Source organism: Oncorhynchus clarkii, chromosome 14 (genome assembly GCF_045791955.1).
Source record: "Oncorhynchus clarkii lewisi isolate Uvic-CL-2024 chromosome 14, UVic_Ocla_1.0, whole genome shotgun sequence".
NCBI classification, from domain to species: Eukaryota; Metazoa; Chordata; class Actinopteri; order Salmoniformes; family Salmonidae; genus Oncorhynchus; species Oncorhynchus clarkii.
This window is the reverse complement of record NC_092160.1, coordinates 22,092,501-22,108,508: the sequence shown is the minus strand read 5'-3', so window position 1 is coordinate 22,108,508 and position 16,008 is coordinate 22,092,501. Positions and strand designations below refer to the sequence as shown.

The 16,008-nt window shown below is 43.0% G+C and overlaps 1 protein-coding gene across 9 annotated transcripts in view; it reads left to right on the top strand.

Moving 5' to 3' along the window:
- LOC139366415 (ecto-NOX disulfide-thiol exchanger 2-like) overlaps positions 1–16,008 on the top strand; it is a 286,381-nt gene that overhangs the window by 136,195 nt on the left and 134,178 nt on the right. For 8 of the 9 annotated variants that reach the window (XR_011626759.1, XR_011626758.1, XM_071103873.1 and 5 more), the window contains one exon: positions 6,309–6,452. The exons of the other annotated variant lie outside the window; for it this stretch is intronic. Coding sequence is in view for 5 of the 8 variants with exons in the window: in XM_071103873.1 (XP_070959974.1) it covers positions 6,309–6,452 (144 nt within the window). In the remaining 3 variants the exon portion in view is untranslated. The remainder of the gene's footprint in view (positions 1–6,308; positions 6,453–16,008) is intronic. 9 annotated transcript variants of the gene reach the window in all.

The following is a 16,008-nucleotide window of genomic DNA, read 5'->3' as shown; positions in this document are numbered from 1 at the left end:
CTTGACTGGCCTGCACAGTGCACTCACCTCAACACCATCAAAAACCTTTGGGATGAAATGGAAAGGCCACTGTGAGCCCGGTCTAATCGGCCAGAATCGGTGCCCAACCTCACTAAGGCTCTTGTGGCTGAATGGAAGCAAGTCCCTGCAGCAATGTTCCAACATCTAGTGGAAAGCCTTCCCAGAAGAGTGGAAGCTGTTATAGCAGCAAAGAAGGGACCAACTCCATATTAAAGGCCATAATTTTGGAATGAGATGTTCAATCAGGTGTCCACATACTTTTGCTCGTGTAGGGTAACTTCAGTTAAGTGTTTGCTCATATAAAGAATTGAGCATTCCTTTCTAGCTTGCTTGCAGGAAATCTGTTACCTAAGGGCATTTGCATGTCTAAGGAAGTCAATTCTACCTGCCAAAAGGACACTGATTGTACCCCCACAAAAGCAGTACTGATTGGAAGCCAGTGACCAATTTCCTTCTTCAGTTCATCATTTATTCTCGCATTTCCAAATGCCTGAAGCTACCACATTCATCTGTACAAACAATAGTATGCAAGTATAAACACCATGGGACCATGCAGCCATCACACCACTCAAGAAGGATACGAGTTCTGCCTCCTAGAGATGAATGTGCTTTGGTGCGAAAGTGCAAATCAATCCCAGAACAACAGCAAAGGACCTTGAGAAGATGCTGGAGGAAACCGGTACAAAAGTATCTATATCCACAGTAAAACGAGAACGATATCGACATAACCTAAAAGGCCACTCAGCAAGGATGAAGCCACTGCTCCAATACCAACATAAAAAAGCTAGACTACGGTTTGCGACTTCATGTGGGGTCAAAGATCGTACATTTTGGAGAAATGTCCTCTGGTCGGATGAAACAAAATATAACTTTTTGGCCATAATGACCATCGTAATGTTTGGAGGAAAAAGTGGGAGGCTTGCAAGCCAAAGAACACCATCCCGACCGTGAAGCATGGGGGTGGCTGCATCATGTTGTGGGAGTGTTATGCTGCAGCACTTGCCAAAATAGATGGAATCATGAGACAGGAAGATTATGTGGATATATTGAAGCAACATCAAGACATCAGTCAGGAAGTTAAAGCTTGGTCACAACATGAGGCTGCCACCCCCGTGCTTCACGGTTGGGATGGTGTTCTTCGGCTTGCAAGCGTCCCCCTTTTTCCTCCAAACATTACGATGGTCATTATGGCCAAACAGTTCTAGTTTTGTTTGATCAGACCAGAGGACATTTCTCCAAAAAGTACAATCTTTGTCCTATGAGTGTCATCTGATGAAGATCATCATAGGTTAGTGATTCATTTTATCTCTATTTGTGCTTTTTGTGACTGTCTGGAAAAATGGCTGTTTTCTGTGGCTTGGTGGTGACCTAACATAATCATTTGTGGTGCTTTTGCCGTAAAGCCTATTTGAAATCGGACACTGTGGTGGGTTTAACAACAAGATTACCTTTAAAACGGTATAAAATGCATGTAAGTTTGAGGAATTTTAATTATGATATTTCTGTTTCCAATTTGACGCCCTACACTTTCACTGGCTGTTGTCATATCATCCCGTTAACGGGATTGCAAGCCCTAAGAAGTTTTAACAAGAAATTTGTTGAGTGGTTGAAACACTTTGGTTGGAGTCATTAAAACTTGTTTATGTGAACTTCCGATTTCAACTGTATGTTTTTCCTGAGCTCTGTGTGTTCTTCTGCAGAACTGAGATGGATCTCTCTGACACAGACCAGTCTGCTATTCTATATTTTCAGATATTTTTTGTCTGACAACAAAGTCTAGCAAAACCATTGTAAACCTAGATAATTAATGCATTTTTCATGAGAACCGGGCTGGTCTCTCCCTGACCCTGTTCTGAGTTACAAATAACACACGTCCAGTTAGAAAAGTGGAAATCCCTGATATATTAGGCTCGGAACACAATTGAATTAGTTTATTGTTTCCTGGGATTTTGGGGCAATATCCACATTGATATTGTTTCCATAATTCATCAGCCACTACTCTCCTTATTGCTTTATTCTCTGGATCAGGGGTTCTTCAACATGTTCATCCTGGGTCCCAAATTAGAAATTCTGTGATTTCCTGGGACCCAAGCTTGTGAAAACATGCAACTGTACGGAATTATCAGTACATTTATTTGTCCTTATCCCTAAAACAAATACAATAAATACAAAAACAAATATCAATGAAATACCCATATACAGTGGGGAGAACAAGTATTTGATACACTGCCGATTTTGCAGGTTTTCCTACTTACAAAGCATGTAGAGGTCTGTAATTTTTATCATAGGTACACTTCAACTGTGAGAGACTGAATCGAAAACAAAAATCCAGAAAATCACATTGTTTGATTTTTAAGTAATTAATTTTATTGCAGGACATAAGTATTTGATACATCAGAAAAGCAGAACTTAATATTTGGTACAGAAACCTTTGTTTGCAATTACAGAGATCATATGTTTCCTGTAGTTCTTGACCAGGTTTGCACACACTGCAGCAGGGAATTTGGCCCACTCCTCCATACAGACCTTCTCCAGATCCTTCAGGTTTTGGGGCTGTCGCTGGGCAATACGGACTTTCAGCTCCCTCCAAAGATTTTCTATTGGGTTCAGGTCTGGAGACTGGCTAGGCCACTCCAGGACCTTGAGATGCTTCTTACGGAGCCACTCCTTAGTTCCCCTAGCTGTGTGTATCGGGTCGTTGTCATGCTGGAAGACCCATCCACAACCCATCTTCAATGCTCTTACTGAGGGAAGGAGGTTGTTGGCCAAGATCTCTCGATACATGGCCCCATCCATCCTCCCCTCAATATGGTGCAATCGTCCTTTCCCCTTTGCAGAAAAGCAGTCCCAAAGAATGATGTTTCCACCTCCATGCTTCACGGTTGGGATGGTGTTCTTGGGGTTGTACTCATCCTTCTTCCTCCAAACACGGCGAGTGGAGTTTAGACCAAAAAGCTCTATTTTTGTCTCATCAGACCACATGATCTCCTCCCATTCCTCCTCTGGATCATCCAGATGGTCATTGGCAAACTTCAGACGGGCCAGGACATGCACTGACTTGAGCAGGGGGACCTTGAGTGTGCTGCAGGATTTTAATCCATGACGGTGTAGTGTGTTACGAATGGTTTTCTTTGAGACTGTGGTCCCAGCTCTCTTCAGGTCATTGACCAGGTCCTGCCGTGTAGTTCTGGGCTGATCCCTCACATTCCTCGTGATCATTGATGCCCCGCGAGGTGAGATCTTGCATGGAGCCCCAGACCAAGGGTGATTGACCGTCATCTTGAACTGCTTCCATTTTCTAATAATTGCGCCAACAGTTGTTGACTTCTCACCAAGCTGCTTGCCTATTGTCCTGTAGCCCATCCCAGCCTTGTGCAAGTCTACAATTTTATCCCTGATGTCCTTACACAGCTCTCTGGTCTTGGCCATAGTGGAGAGGTTGGAGTCTGTTTGATTGAGTGTGTGGACAGGTGTCTTTTATACAGGTAATGAGTTCAAACAGGTGCAGTTAATACAGGTAACGAGTGGAGAACAGGATTGCTTCTTAAATAAAAACTAACTAAGGTCTGTGAGAGATGGAATTCTTACTGGTTGGTAGGTGATCAAATACTTATGTCATGCAATAAAATGTAAATGAATTACTTAAAAATCATACAATGTGATTTTCTTGATTTTTGTTTTAGATTCCGTCTCTCACAGATGAAGTGTACCTATGATAAAAATTACAGACCTCTACATGCTTTGTAAGTGGGAAAACCTGCAAAATCGGCAGTGTATCAAATACTTGTTCTCCCCACTGTAAATAGCAATTCATGTTTATTTTTCCACATCACAAACACATCTCTAGGTTGGAACTGTTGCTGTTAAAATATAATACATCATTTTAATTCTGAACAGTAAAAAACTGATCACATCACACGGATGTATAACAGAACACACACAGGCTCATTTGTTTGATAGTACAACCCTAAGTAACAGTTCAGATGAATGATCAGGCCCACTGTGCATCCTACTGTAGAAATTGTTGAAAAAAAGGTATTGGTTGGAACTGTTGCTTTTAAAATACAACAAATCCTGTTTTATTCTGAACTGGAAGAAACTGATCACATCACACAGATGTTGACCAGAAAACACACAGTCCTAATGAGAGGGGTGTGGCGGGTTGAAGTTTTCAACAAGCAGGTCTAGTCAGTGCAACCCTGAGGTGAGTCTTTTTCTGTACTTGTTTTTTAAGTAATCTAGAGTGGAGAACTCTGACTCACATAGGTATGTGGTGCCAAACTGACCCAGAACTATGAGTGTTTGCCTCAAAAAGCCTATTGCTTCAATCAGTTTATTCCACTATATATACTCCCAATATATTTCAATCAGATTATTCCACTTGTATTTAAACAGCAACAGTTCCAACCTAGACTTGTTTTCAACAATAATTTCTACAGTAAGCTGTACAGTAGGCCTACATTTTTGTAGTGTTACTTAGGGTTGCAGTAGCTAGCTATTAGCTGTGTACAAGGGGATTGTTTGAAAGAAAAACTCCCATCTACTATGAGAGAGTACTCCCTTATTTCTTCTCATCACCTGTTATAAAATGACGACAATTCCTTGCTAGCTGACTTACTTTCCACTGTCGAAGCACCGTTTCCTGAAACATTCTGTCCTGTTCTGAAATAACTTCCTGGGTTTACTGTCATGCTGTGGATGTTTTGTCAGGATGTGTTGTTTTAATTTGTTTTGAGAGACTCATTATTAAGCACTCCCCCGCACAAAACACATTGTGTGTGCTCCTCGTTATTTATCAAAGTTTGTATGAAACCAACTCCAAGCTGTATTTGCGTTTTCATGACGTTTGAGCTCAGTCAGAACTGGTGGCTAACATCCATTTGATGACAGTGGTGACTGATGGCCTGTGGGAATGACAAGTAAGTGTCTGACAGTGCACCATCTGCTGCTGAACGACAGCGCTGCAGCGTGATCTTCAATAAAACTACAGGAAAAATATCTGGTAATCCGCGAAGCACACAGGCTTCTCTCTCCCACCCGCGCAGCTGCCAAACCGAGCAGAGACACCACTGCTAAGCTGAGAGCACAGTTGCACTTGGCCAATTCATGAAATAATTATATGTTTAGTCTGACACGTCGCGACGCCACATCGACCCGTTCTTTAAAGGCTGCTCTGAAAGACGCTACCCATCTGTGGGAGGAATAGAACTGGTTTTAGGAAGGGACTGTCTGCTTGGAGCTGTTGGACAGATTGGCTCATTGCTATTTTGGAGCCTGTAGTCACTTTAGATACTAGACTTCTATGAAGAGTGTGTGGTGGGTTCACAACTAATGGTAGTCACTTTAGATACTAGACTTCTATGAAGAGTGTGTGGTGGGTTCATAACTCACAGGGGTCTTTGTGTGTTTAATCCTATCTTGGTTCCTCTCAGGACAGAAATATACTGGGATAGAAATTAAACCGCTAAATTAGAAAAGAGACCAGAAAAGATGTTCAGAAACTCTGTTATTGGTTCTGAGATGCTCCCTAGTGTCCCCAGTGTCTAAAGACCTGAACAGAGAGACAGAACTCTGGAGATTCTGACGTAGTGTTAAGTTGTAGGGCTCTCTAAGGTGTTTCCTTCAAGAAGTGAAGTATGCTAACTCCGGACTTTGTTAGATCCTGAACATATGGTTTCTTATGGTTGAATAGAGTTGTATTTCCACAGTCTGTTTTCTTTAGTTTAGACTTCTCCGAGGTCAAACAGTCTGTGGCATACATTTCTCTCCACATATTACATTTTTGTAGCCTATGTACTCTGCTCTGTGGATATATTGTGAATGTGTTAAACAATAGTGTCTAACTCAAGATTAATCTGGTTGAACATGTCTGCTTGTTGTGTTTCTGTTGTGGTTTATAGATCTATGGTCTATCTGGTTGAACATGTCTGCTTGTTGTGGTTTATAGATCTATGGTCTATCTGGTTTAACATGGCTGCTTGTGTATCTGTTGTGGTTTATAGATCTATGGTACATCTGGTTGAACATGGCTGCTTGTGTATCTGTTGTGGTTTATAGATCTATGGTCTATCTGGTTTAACATGTCTGCTTGTTGTGTTTCTGTTGTGGTTTATAGATCTATGGTCTATCTGGTTTAACATGTCTGCTTGTTGTGTTTCTGTTGTGGTTTATAGATCTATGGTCCATCTGGTTGAACAGGGCTGCTTGTTGTGTTTCTGTTGTGGTTTATAGATCTATGGTCCATCTGGTTGAACATGGCTGCTTGTTGTGTTTCTGTTGTGTTTCAGGACTGAACCCGTTGTCCTTTGACCCGTCCTCCAACAACGAACCCCTGCAGTTCAGCAACTCAAACGTGCCGCTGGTGTCAGACTGTCCCCTGGAGAACGGAGCTGAGAAGAGCATTAAGAGGAAGAGACCCAGCCTGCCCCCAGGTACTATAGTACTGTCATATTACTGCGGTATATAAGAAGTACATAACACTACACAGCTCTGTCTCCAGGTTTTATATTACTGTCATATTACTGCAGTATGTAAGAAGTACATAACACTACACAGCTCTGCCTCCAGGTACTATAGTACTGTCATATTACTGCAGTATGTAAGAAGTACATAACACTGCACAGCTCTGCCTCCAGGTACTATACTTTCCTACCAAGCAAAAAGGCAGTAACCGCTCATAGTGTGGAACTGAGAGAAATTGCTTTATTTACCTTGGTTTCACAGTAACTGTGATGTTACTGCTAACATGACCCCCATTTTATCCAAAACACAATACAATAGAGGCAGGATACTTGTCCACATGATTACGCATGTATTTAATGTAGCAAAAATGACATGATCTAGTTTTCGACCAAATGAGCAGTTACTGCCTTTTTGCTTGGTAGGGCAGTATAGTACTGTCATATTACTGCAGTATATAAGAAGTACATAACACTACACAGCTCTTCCTCCAGGTACAATAAAAAACTGTTACAATTGAGGTGTACATCAGTTGTACCTATGCATTTTATACTATGAGACTGGGAGAATCATTTAAAGTGAGGTCTACTTGGTAAAATGTCATGTTTTCCATCCTGAGGGCCTTATTGCCAGTTAGTCCTGTGGAGGTCAGGCCTGTCTGTCTAAAATCTGCAGGATTGTGGTCTGCTGGGATTGCAGCTCTCACACCTTAGCCTGGCTGTTACTATGCCTACAGCACCTGCCAATCAATGCTCAGAAATGCCTTCAGGCATCTCTCACGGAGTGATCTGTCACACGGAGGGTAATGTGCTGAGAGGAAGTGTGCGTGCGCCCCCGCTTTCATGTGTGTGTTGACTTTTTCATTACTAAATGAGGCCTAGTTTTAATCAGTGGCTGTGCATTCTAATTAAAGAATGTCTCTAATTAATTGCATTATGACAAGTAGAATGAGAAGGGCCTTAAGACAGAGGTGTTGCTGTGTGTTTTCTGCTGTCTTGGTGACCTTAATTGGTCAGGATTAATTGTCAGTGTTAATAAACCACTCTTTTTAGCATTCGTCTTTGTGCAAAATTTTCAATAAATGACCCTTTCTCGTGAGTTTCAGTTCTCACTAATTAATATTATTCTGAATTATTCTGCGTCGTTACCAACCCAGAGCTAGACATGAAGACCGTGAGTAGGTTTAGATTGATGGAGGTACATAAGGACACGTTCGATGTGTATTTAATAAACATGGTGTTTGTGCAGAACAATGTTAGTCTATGAACAGTTGCACTGAAATTGACTAGAGCGACAGATAACCTGAGGAGAATCAACACACTTCAATGCTCTCTTGCCTCAGCATATGCTCTAGTGTGTTGCGTGTTCAGGCGTTCATGGTATAATTTACTGACAGGTTAACTTGACCCTAGACGTTTTTTATCCTGAGTTCACTTACGAAGACGAAGAAAGAAACCACGAACGGGGATGAGATCTTATGGTCATTTATGGGACAGTATTCTCAATTTCAGTCCGAGACATCTAACAGACCTCGAAAAGCTCTGTTTTAATGAATGTAGCCTATTGAAAGGGTGAATGACCGATAAACCTTGGATAGAGTGTCAGTCTTGTCCTGTAGATATACGCACAGAGAGACAAATAAAATATTGGCTCACGTGTAAGTGCTCGTCATTATGAAAACCTGTGTGAATGACCGTGTCCCAATATCCGTAATTGCGTTGTAAATTGTAGGCTGATTGGGTGTACGTAAATGGAACGTTTCATAGTACATGACATGTCAGTCTGCCTGGTTTTCTGAGTAACATGTTTGTTTAAGAGAGTGTGTAATGTCACTGCTCAGATGAAAGCCAGTCAGAGAACTTTAGATAAAAGCCACTGCACACAAATCTAATACACTATTTCCCTTTGGAGGGGAGAGAGCACTCATTGTTTTACGGTGTCTTAGAGAGATAAAAAGATAGTGACTAATCAAAGTATGGTGTTTTTAACAACATCCTTACACGTTAAAACCTCACGCTGTGCGCTGGTTTAGACGTGAGTCACACCTCGCAAACCCTCAAGAGTGGCTCTGTATACGTGCACCTGCTTAGCAACAGAACATTAGATAATGATGACTTACCATTAACGACAGCGCCGGGGTCCCTCAGCCTTTCAGAACACTGCCATTATATCTATTATTGCTGTGTTACATTAATCTGCTCCCTAATGGAAAACCTGTTAAATGGGGACAATCTGCTGCATCTGGAGCTGGGTACATTTAGTGGCTTTAATGTTCTCTAGCATCACAAGAACCAGTCCAGTCCTCCAGCTCTGTGAGAAGATGGAGCACGGACTAATTAGCAGCCATGTGGATTTACCCTCGTTAAGGAATTCTAATGGATATATTCATCTCGTTAGACGCAGAAACACGCACACTCAGCATCACCGTTCCTCTGGTGATGGGGGGGGGGGAGAGAGATAATGTATGCAGTGAGAGATTCCCAAGACGCAAACAGTGATGTTTAAAGGATGTTTACTCCGTGTAGTAAAGTTTAAACCACTAAACTTCTTAATGTCTCAAACAAGCAGCAGAAGTGGTTAACTTACATTAGTAAATGGTGTCCTAACAGACACTGCAACTGTCGTTAGTTTTAATGGCTTTGACACTCTATTAATAGCCTATCAGCTGGGAAAAACTGAATTCATGCTCAACACCTTGTAATTCATGCAATAACTAAAAAACGTTTTGCTTTTATGACGACATTGTATTAATAAGTCAACACTGGGAAAACCTGGAAAGTTAAAGTGCAAAGGGAATCCTGCCTACTCAACACTTTGTTAGAGAATACCCAACACAATGTTGGCTTATGGTGTTCTATTTAGTGCGGTATGAATGGAAATGCAGAGTTAATTCATTGTCTTTGTCTTGGGCCTGGTAGAATGGAGTCATTATGTCTTGGGCCTGGTAGAATGGAGTCATTATGTCTTGGGCCTGGTAGAATGGAGTCATTATGTCTTGGGCCTGGTAGAATGGAGTCATTATGTCTTGGGCCTGGTAGAATGGAGTCATTATGTCTTGGGCCTGGTAGAATGGAGTCATTATGTCTTGGGCCTGGTAAATATTTCAGCACATTAAGCTTGCTTTCATTAGCAAACTCACTAAGATTTGTATATAGCTTTGCCTTGTAAAGTTGAGGATGCATTCATCCATGGTAAGGAAATCTGGCATTTAAACATCACATAAGCTGAGCCACAACGTGCCATGCTGTATGGCTGTTCTTGATGTTGTCTTTATATAACCAACCAAAGACCAAGATGGTTTTGCCTACTTGTACTGTACAGCTGTGGGGGATGGCCAAGATTTTATAGCCTACTTATACTGTATAGCTGTGGGGGATGGCCAAGATGGTATAGCTTACTTGTACTGTATAGCTGTGGGGGATGGCCAAGATTTTATAGCCTACTTGTACTGTATAGCTGTGGGGGATGGCCAAGATGGTTTTGCCTACTTGTACTGTATAGCTGTGGGGGATGGCCAAGATGGTTTTGCCTACTTGTACTGTATAGCTGTGGGGGATGGCCAAGATGGTTTTGCCTACTTATACTGTACAGCTGTGGGGGATGGCCAAGATGGTATAGCTTACTTATACTTTGCGTTATCTTGGCCAGGTCGCAGTTGTAAATGAGAACTTGTACTCAATTGGTCTACCTGGTTAAATAAAGGTGAAATTAACAAACAATACTGTATAGCATGTTGTAACATGCGCCGGTGTAGACTAGATTTCACCATGAAATGCTTACTTAAGACCCTTTTCCCAACAATGCAGAGTTAACAATCAAGAAAAATAATGAAATAGTAAGGTCGCTGGTTCAAATACCCAAACTGACTAGGTGACATATGCAGATGCCCTTGAGCAAGGCACTTAACCTTAATTGCTCCTGTAAGTCACTCTGACAAAAAATGTGTGTGTAGCATCAATATGAATGTGTGTGAGCATATGTAGTGTGTGTGTGTTTGTGTGTGCCTGACAAGGTGACCGGGAAAATTGTAATTTACCAGCCATTTGAAAAATTTTGCGACACATACAGTACCAGTCAAAAGTTTGGACACACCTACTAATTTCAGGGTTTTTCTTTATTTTTACTACACTGCTCAAAAAAAATAAAGGGAACACTTAAACAACACAATGTAACTCCAAGTCAATCACACTTCTGTGAAATCAAACTGTCCACTTAGGAAGCAACACTGATTGATTGACAATAAATGTCACATGCTGTTGTGCAAATGGAATAGACAACAAGTGGAAATTATAGGCAATTAGCAAGACACCCCCAATAAAGGAGTGGTTCTACAGGTGGGGACCACCACTTCTCAGTTCCTATGCTTCCTGGCTGATGTTTTGGTCACTTTTGAATGCTGGCGGTGCTTTCACTCTAGTGGTAGCATGAGACAGAGTCTACAACCCACACAAGTGGCTCAGGTAGTGCAGCTCATCCAGGATGGCACATCAATGCGAGCTGTGGCAAGAACGTTTGCTGTGTCTGTCAGCGTAGTATCCAGAGCATGGAGGCGCTACCAGGAGTCAGGCCAGTACATCAGGAGACGTGGAGGAGGCCGTAGGAGGGCAACAACCCAGCAGCAGGACCGCTACCTCCGCCTTTGTGCAAGGAGGAGCAGGAGGAGCACTGCCAGAGCCCTGCAAAATGACCTCCAGCAGGCCACAAATGTGCATGTGTCTGCTCAAACGGTCAGAAACAGACTCCGAGGGTGGTATGAGGGCCCGACGTCCACAGGTGGGGGTTGTGCTTACAGCCCAACACCGTGCAGGATGTTTGGCATTTGCCAGAGAACACCAAGATTGGCAAATTCGCCACTGGCGCCCTGTGCTCTTCACATATTAAAGCAGGTTCACACTGAGCACATGTGACAGACGTGACAGAGTCTGGAGATGCTGTGGAGAACGTTCTGCTGCCTGCAACATCCTCCAGCATGACCGGTTTGGCGGTGGGTCAGTCATGGTGTGGGGTGGCATTTCTTTGGGGGGCCGCACAGCCCTCCATGTGCTCGCCAGAGGTAACCTGACTGCCATTAGGTACCGAGATGAGATCCTCAGACCCCTTGTGAGACCATATGCTGGTGCGGTTGGCCCTGGGTTCCTCGTAATGAAAGACAATGCTAGGCCTCATGTGGCTGGAGTGTGTCAGCAGTTGCTGCAAGAGGAAGGCATTGATGCTATGGACTGGCCCGCCCGTTCCCCAGACCTGAATCCAATTGAGCACATCTGGAACATCATGTCTCGCTCCATCCACCAACGCCACGTTGCACCACAGACTGTCCAGGAGTTGGCTTTAGTCCAGGTCTGGGAGGAGATCCCTCAGGAGACCATCCGCCACCTCATCAGGAGCATGCCCAGGCGTTGTAGGGGGGTCATACAGGCACGTGGAGGCCACACACACTACTGAGCCTCATTTTGACTTGTTTTAAGGACATTACATCAAAGTTGGATCTGCCTGTAGTGTGGTTTTCCACTTTAATTTTGAATGTGATTCCAAATCCAGACCTCCATGGGTTGATAAATTTGATTTGCATTGATAATTTTTGTGTGATTTTGTTGTCAGCACATTCAACTATGTAAAGAAAAAAATATTTAATAAGATTATTCCATTCATTCAGATCTAAGATGTGTTATTTTAGTGTTCCCTTTTATTTTTTTGAGCAGTGTACTTGTAGAATAATCCAAACTATGAAATAACACGTATGTTTCTAACTGAGATTAAAATCTTAGAAAAGGGGGAATCTAAAGATGCAACAACTAGGATGGGCTGACTAGGATTGTGTATTTGGCTTCGGGACCATGAAAGAAAATAGATATAAAAACCAATAGAACAGGAGAGAAATGGTGTGTGTATAGTGAAGATGGACACACCTATAGGCTATCTCCAGAATGCATGCGCTCAGCTCTCCACAATCCACTCAGCTGTCTCCCGCCAATTCTTGCACGTTCATTCTTTCAGGTGAATTGTAGGACACCTACAGTATTTTTAGGGAAGTGACATCATTTCGCTGCTAGACTTACTCTAAGGCTTCCTGTTATTGGGAGTACCTTTTTGACATGGGATAAATCTGTTGGAAACTTGTTGTTTCTATGTTACATTGTAGATTGATGCTGAAACCCTCAGGTTGTGTTGAATGAGTTTCAACCACCTACAGCAGGCATCATGAACTAGATCATTTTTTAGAGTGGATGTGCATGGGGCTGGAACATAACTACAAATAATTTGTAGACTGCAAATTTACCACAAGAAGCCCAAACAGATAATAATATTTGACTAAAACCTAATAATTTCAAACCTGACTTACATTTGTTTACGATAACTTTAGGAACCACCATTCCATTACATAGATTGACCAGGTGAAAGCTTTGATCCCTTATTGATGTCACCTCTTAAATCCACATCCAGCAGTGTATATGAAGGGGAGGAGACAGGTTAAAGAAGGATTTTTAAGCCTTGAGACAACTGAGACATAGAATGTGTGTGTGGCATTCAGAGGGTGATGGGCAAGACAAATTATTTTAATTTGGAACAGACGGGTCGCCAGTTGGGGAACACTGGCCTATAGTATTGTAACACGGCTGTTGCCCTGACACCAATATTGAATTGAGGACCCCCTGAGTGGAGCAGCGGTCTAAGGCACTGCTTCGCAGTTCTTGATGCGTCACTACAGACCTGGGTTCAATCAGCCGTCCGCGACCGGGAGACCCATGAGGCGGCGCACAATTGGCCCCGCATCGTTAGGGGAGAGTTTGGCCAGCTGGGATGTCTTTGTCCCATCACGCTCTAGTAACTCCTGTGGCGGGCCGGGCGCATGCACGCTGACACATTGGTGCGGCTGGCTTCCGGGCAGTGTGTCAAGAAGCAGTGCTGCTTGGCAGGGTCGTGTTTCGGAGGAGGCATGGCTCTCGACTTTCGACTCTCCCGAGTCCGTGCGGGAATTGCAGTGATGGGACAAGACTGTAACTACCAATTGAACTACAAAATTGGGGAAAGAAAGGGTACAAAAAAAGTGTATATATAATATTGAAATGAAGCAAAAACATAGACATGGGTTTGGAGTAGTATATCTCAGCCTTTTAAACAGCATGTTGATAGTAATGTGATAGGAATATTTTATTCACTGTCATATTTGTGCAATTAATAAAATCCATAAAATGTAAATGTGTGAAAAGAAAGTCACGGACACTGCAAAAAGCAGAGGGAATGGTTAGCCTTCTCCAAACCAATTCCACCTTCATTAACCTTTAGCGAGTGATAGCAGAGCTGTGCTGAATAAAATTCTATTGATTCCCAGGGTGTGGATGGTAAGTGCAGTAGAATGATACCGCAGTGTACTGTTCTCCTGGTATTGAGACAGAAAATGAAAAGTGGCAGCTCAGACATGTGGGTGTGAAGGGTAGCAGGTAGATAAGGTTCCCAGCTGTGTCTTCATTCCTGTATGTTAGTGCTGTACACATGTTCAGTGTCTCCCCCTGGCTGCTTTGCTGTAATGCACTACTCATATGGCACCTTGGGTGGCTGAGCTCAGCTCGTCATTGGACAGCCTGGCAGAATGCAACCTGGGAAAAGATGAAGAGGAGACATTTAGAGCCAGAAGGATCACATCTGTACTGTGTGTATGCTTGTGAAGGTGTATTTTAGTGTTTGTGAATTAAAGTGTAGCCTAACTGGCTGTGAGTCATCCCAGACAGATGGCTGTCAGACCGTATAGGACCAAACCCAGGCCTGCTCTGGGATCAGCCGTCTGCTTTGAGCTTCTGCTTTCTCTAAAAGACCTGCTGTTTTCTCTGATTGGGTCTTCTACTTTCTCTAAAAGACCTGCTGTTTTCTCTGATTGGGTCTTCTGCTTTCTCTAAAAGACCTGCTGTTTTCTCTGATTGGGTCTTCTGCTTTCTCTAAAAGACCTGCTGTTTTCTCTGATTGGGTCTTCTACTTTCTCTAAAAGACCTGCTGTTTTCTCTGATTGGGTCTTCTGCTGTCTTCTCTGATTGGGTCTTCTGCTGTCTTCTCTGATTGTGTCTTCTGCTTTCTCTAAAAGACCTGCTGTTTTCTCTGATTGGGTCTTCTGCTTTCTCTAAAAGACCTGCTGTTTTCTCTGATTGGGTCTTCTGCTCTCTCTGAAAGACCTGCTGTTTTCTCTGATTGGGTCTTCTGCTTTCTCCTAAAAGACCTGCTGTTTTCTCTGATTGGGTCTTCTGCTTTCTCTAAAGATCAGCAGTTCTTTCCATACAATCTCTTCAAGAACTGCATGCCCGCTGGGTTTGAAAATGTGTCATTTTTCAATGTGCTTATTAGGTTTGGAGTGTTTATGGTGAAAGCCCTGAAACAATACAGTATTTATTGCAAGGAGCTTTTCACACAGCCTAGTGGATCTGCTGAGGGCTGGTTTGTCATTGCTACTGGCGCCGTTGGAGTGTGTGACCCAGGCCTTGTCTCTCTCCACTGGCCTCCCTCTGACGGGTGCCCTTCTCTGGGTCTCTTCCTTCTATCATCTACTCTGGTTCTGTTGACGTAACAACCACTATGCCACAGCCTTAATGTAAGATCATATGTGTTACTCAGACCTCCACGTATATCATACACTGATGTCAGAGGCATTTGCATGAACTTCAAAGTTATGGCTTTGAGTTCACCTGGGTCACTGTCTTTATACCAATGTTGGCAAGGGAAGTGCTGTTTAAGGTGATAAATCAGGTGAATGGCTATTTACCCTGTCAGAACTGAGCTGTGTCTGAGGTACATGGAGATGTATTGCTGTGTCGCGATACTAGAGAATGTCGTCTTGGCTTACCTAAACCAGGCCCTATGCACTTTTCTCAGACCTACAGCTGGATATTATAGTCTCTGTGACAGTGAGGACATCGAGTGACAGTCAGGATTATGATGACTGGAGATTTGACATGGTGGTGTATAGCAGCCTATATGGTGTACTCATCTTAACATAATATCTAATTCCACAACCCCCTCGGCTCTGGCACTCCTGACCCCACCCCACCCCACACACACACACACACACACACACACACACACACACACACACACACAAAGCTCTCCCTCACCCTCCATTTGGCAAATTTGACCAGAATTCTATCCTCCTGATTCCTGCTTACAAGCAAAAACTCAAACTGGAAGTACCAGTGACACACTCGATACAGAACTGGTCAGATGAAGCAGATGCTAAACTACAGGACTGTTTTGCTAGCACAGACTGGAATATGTTCCGGGATTCATCCAATGGCATTGAGGAGTTTCCCACATCATTCACTGGCTTAACTAATAAGTGCATTGACGACGTACGTACATACCCCAACTAGAAGCAAGCCTACTCGACGAGCTAAGTATCGTCTATGCTTAATTTGAGGCTAGCAACACTACATGAGAGCACCAGCTGTTCCGTATGACTGTGTGATCATGCTCTCCATAGCAGATGTGAGCAAGACCTTTAAACAGGTTAACATTCAGGACGCGTACTCAGAACATGTGTTGACCATC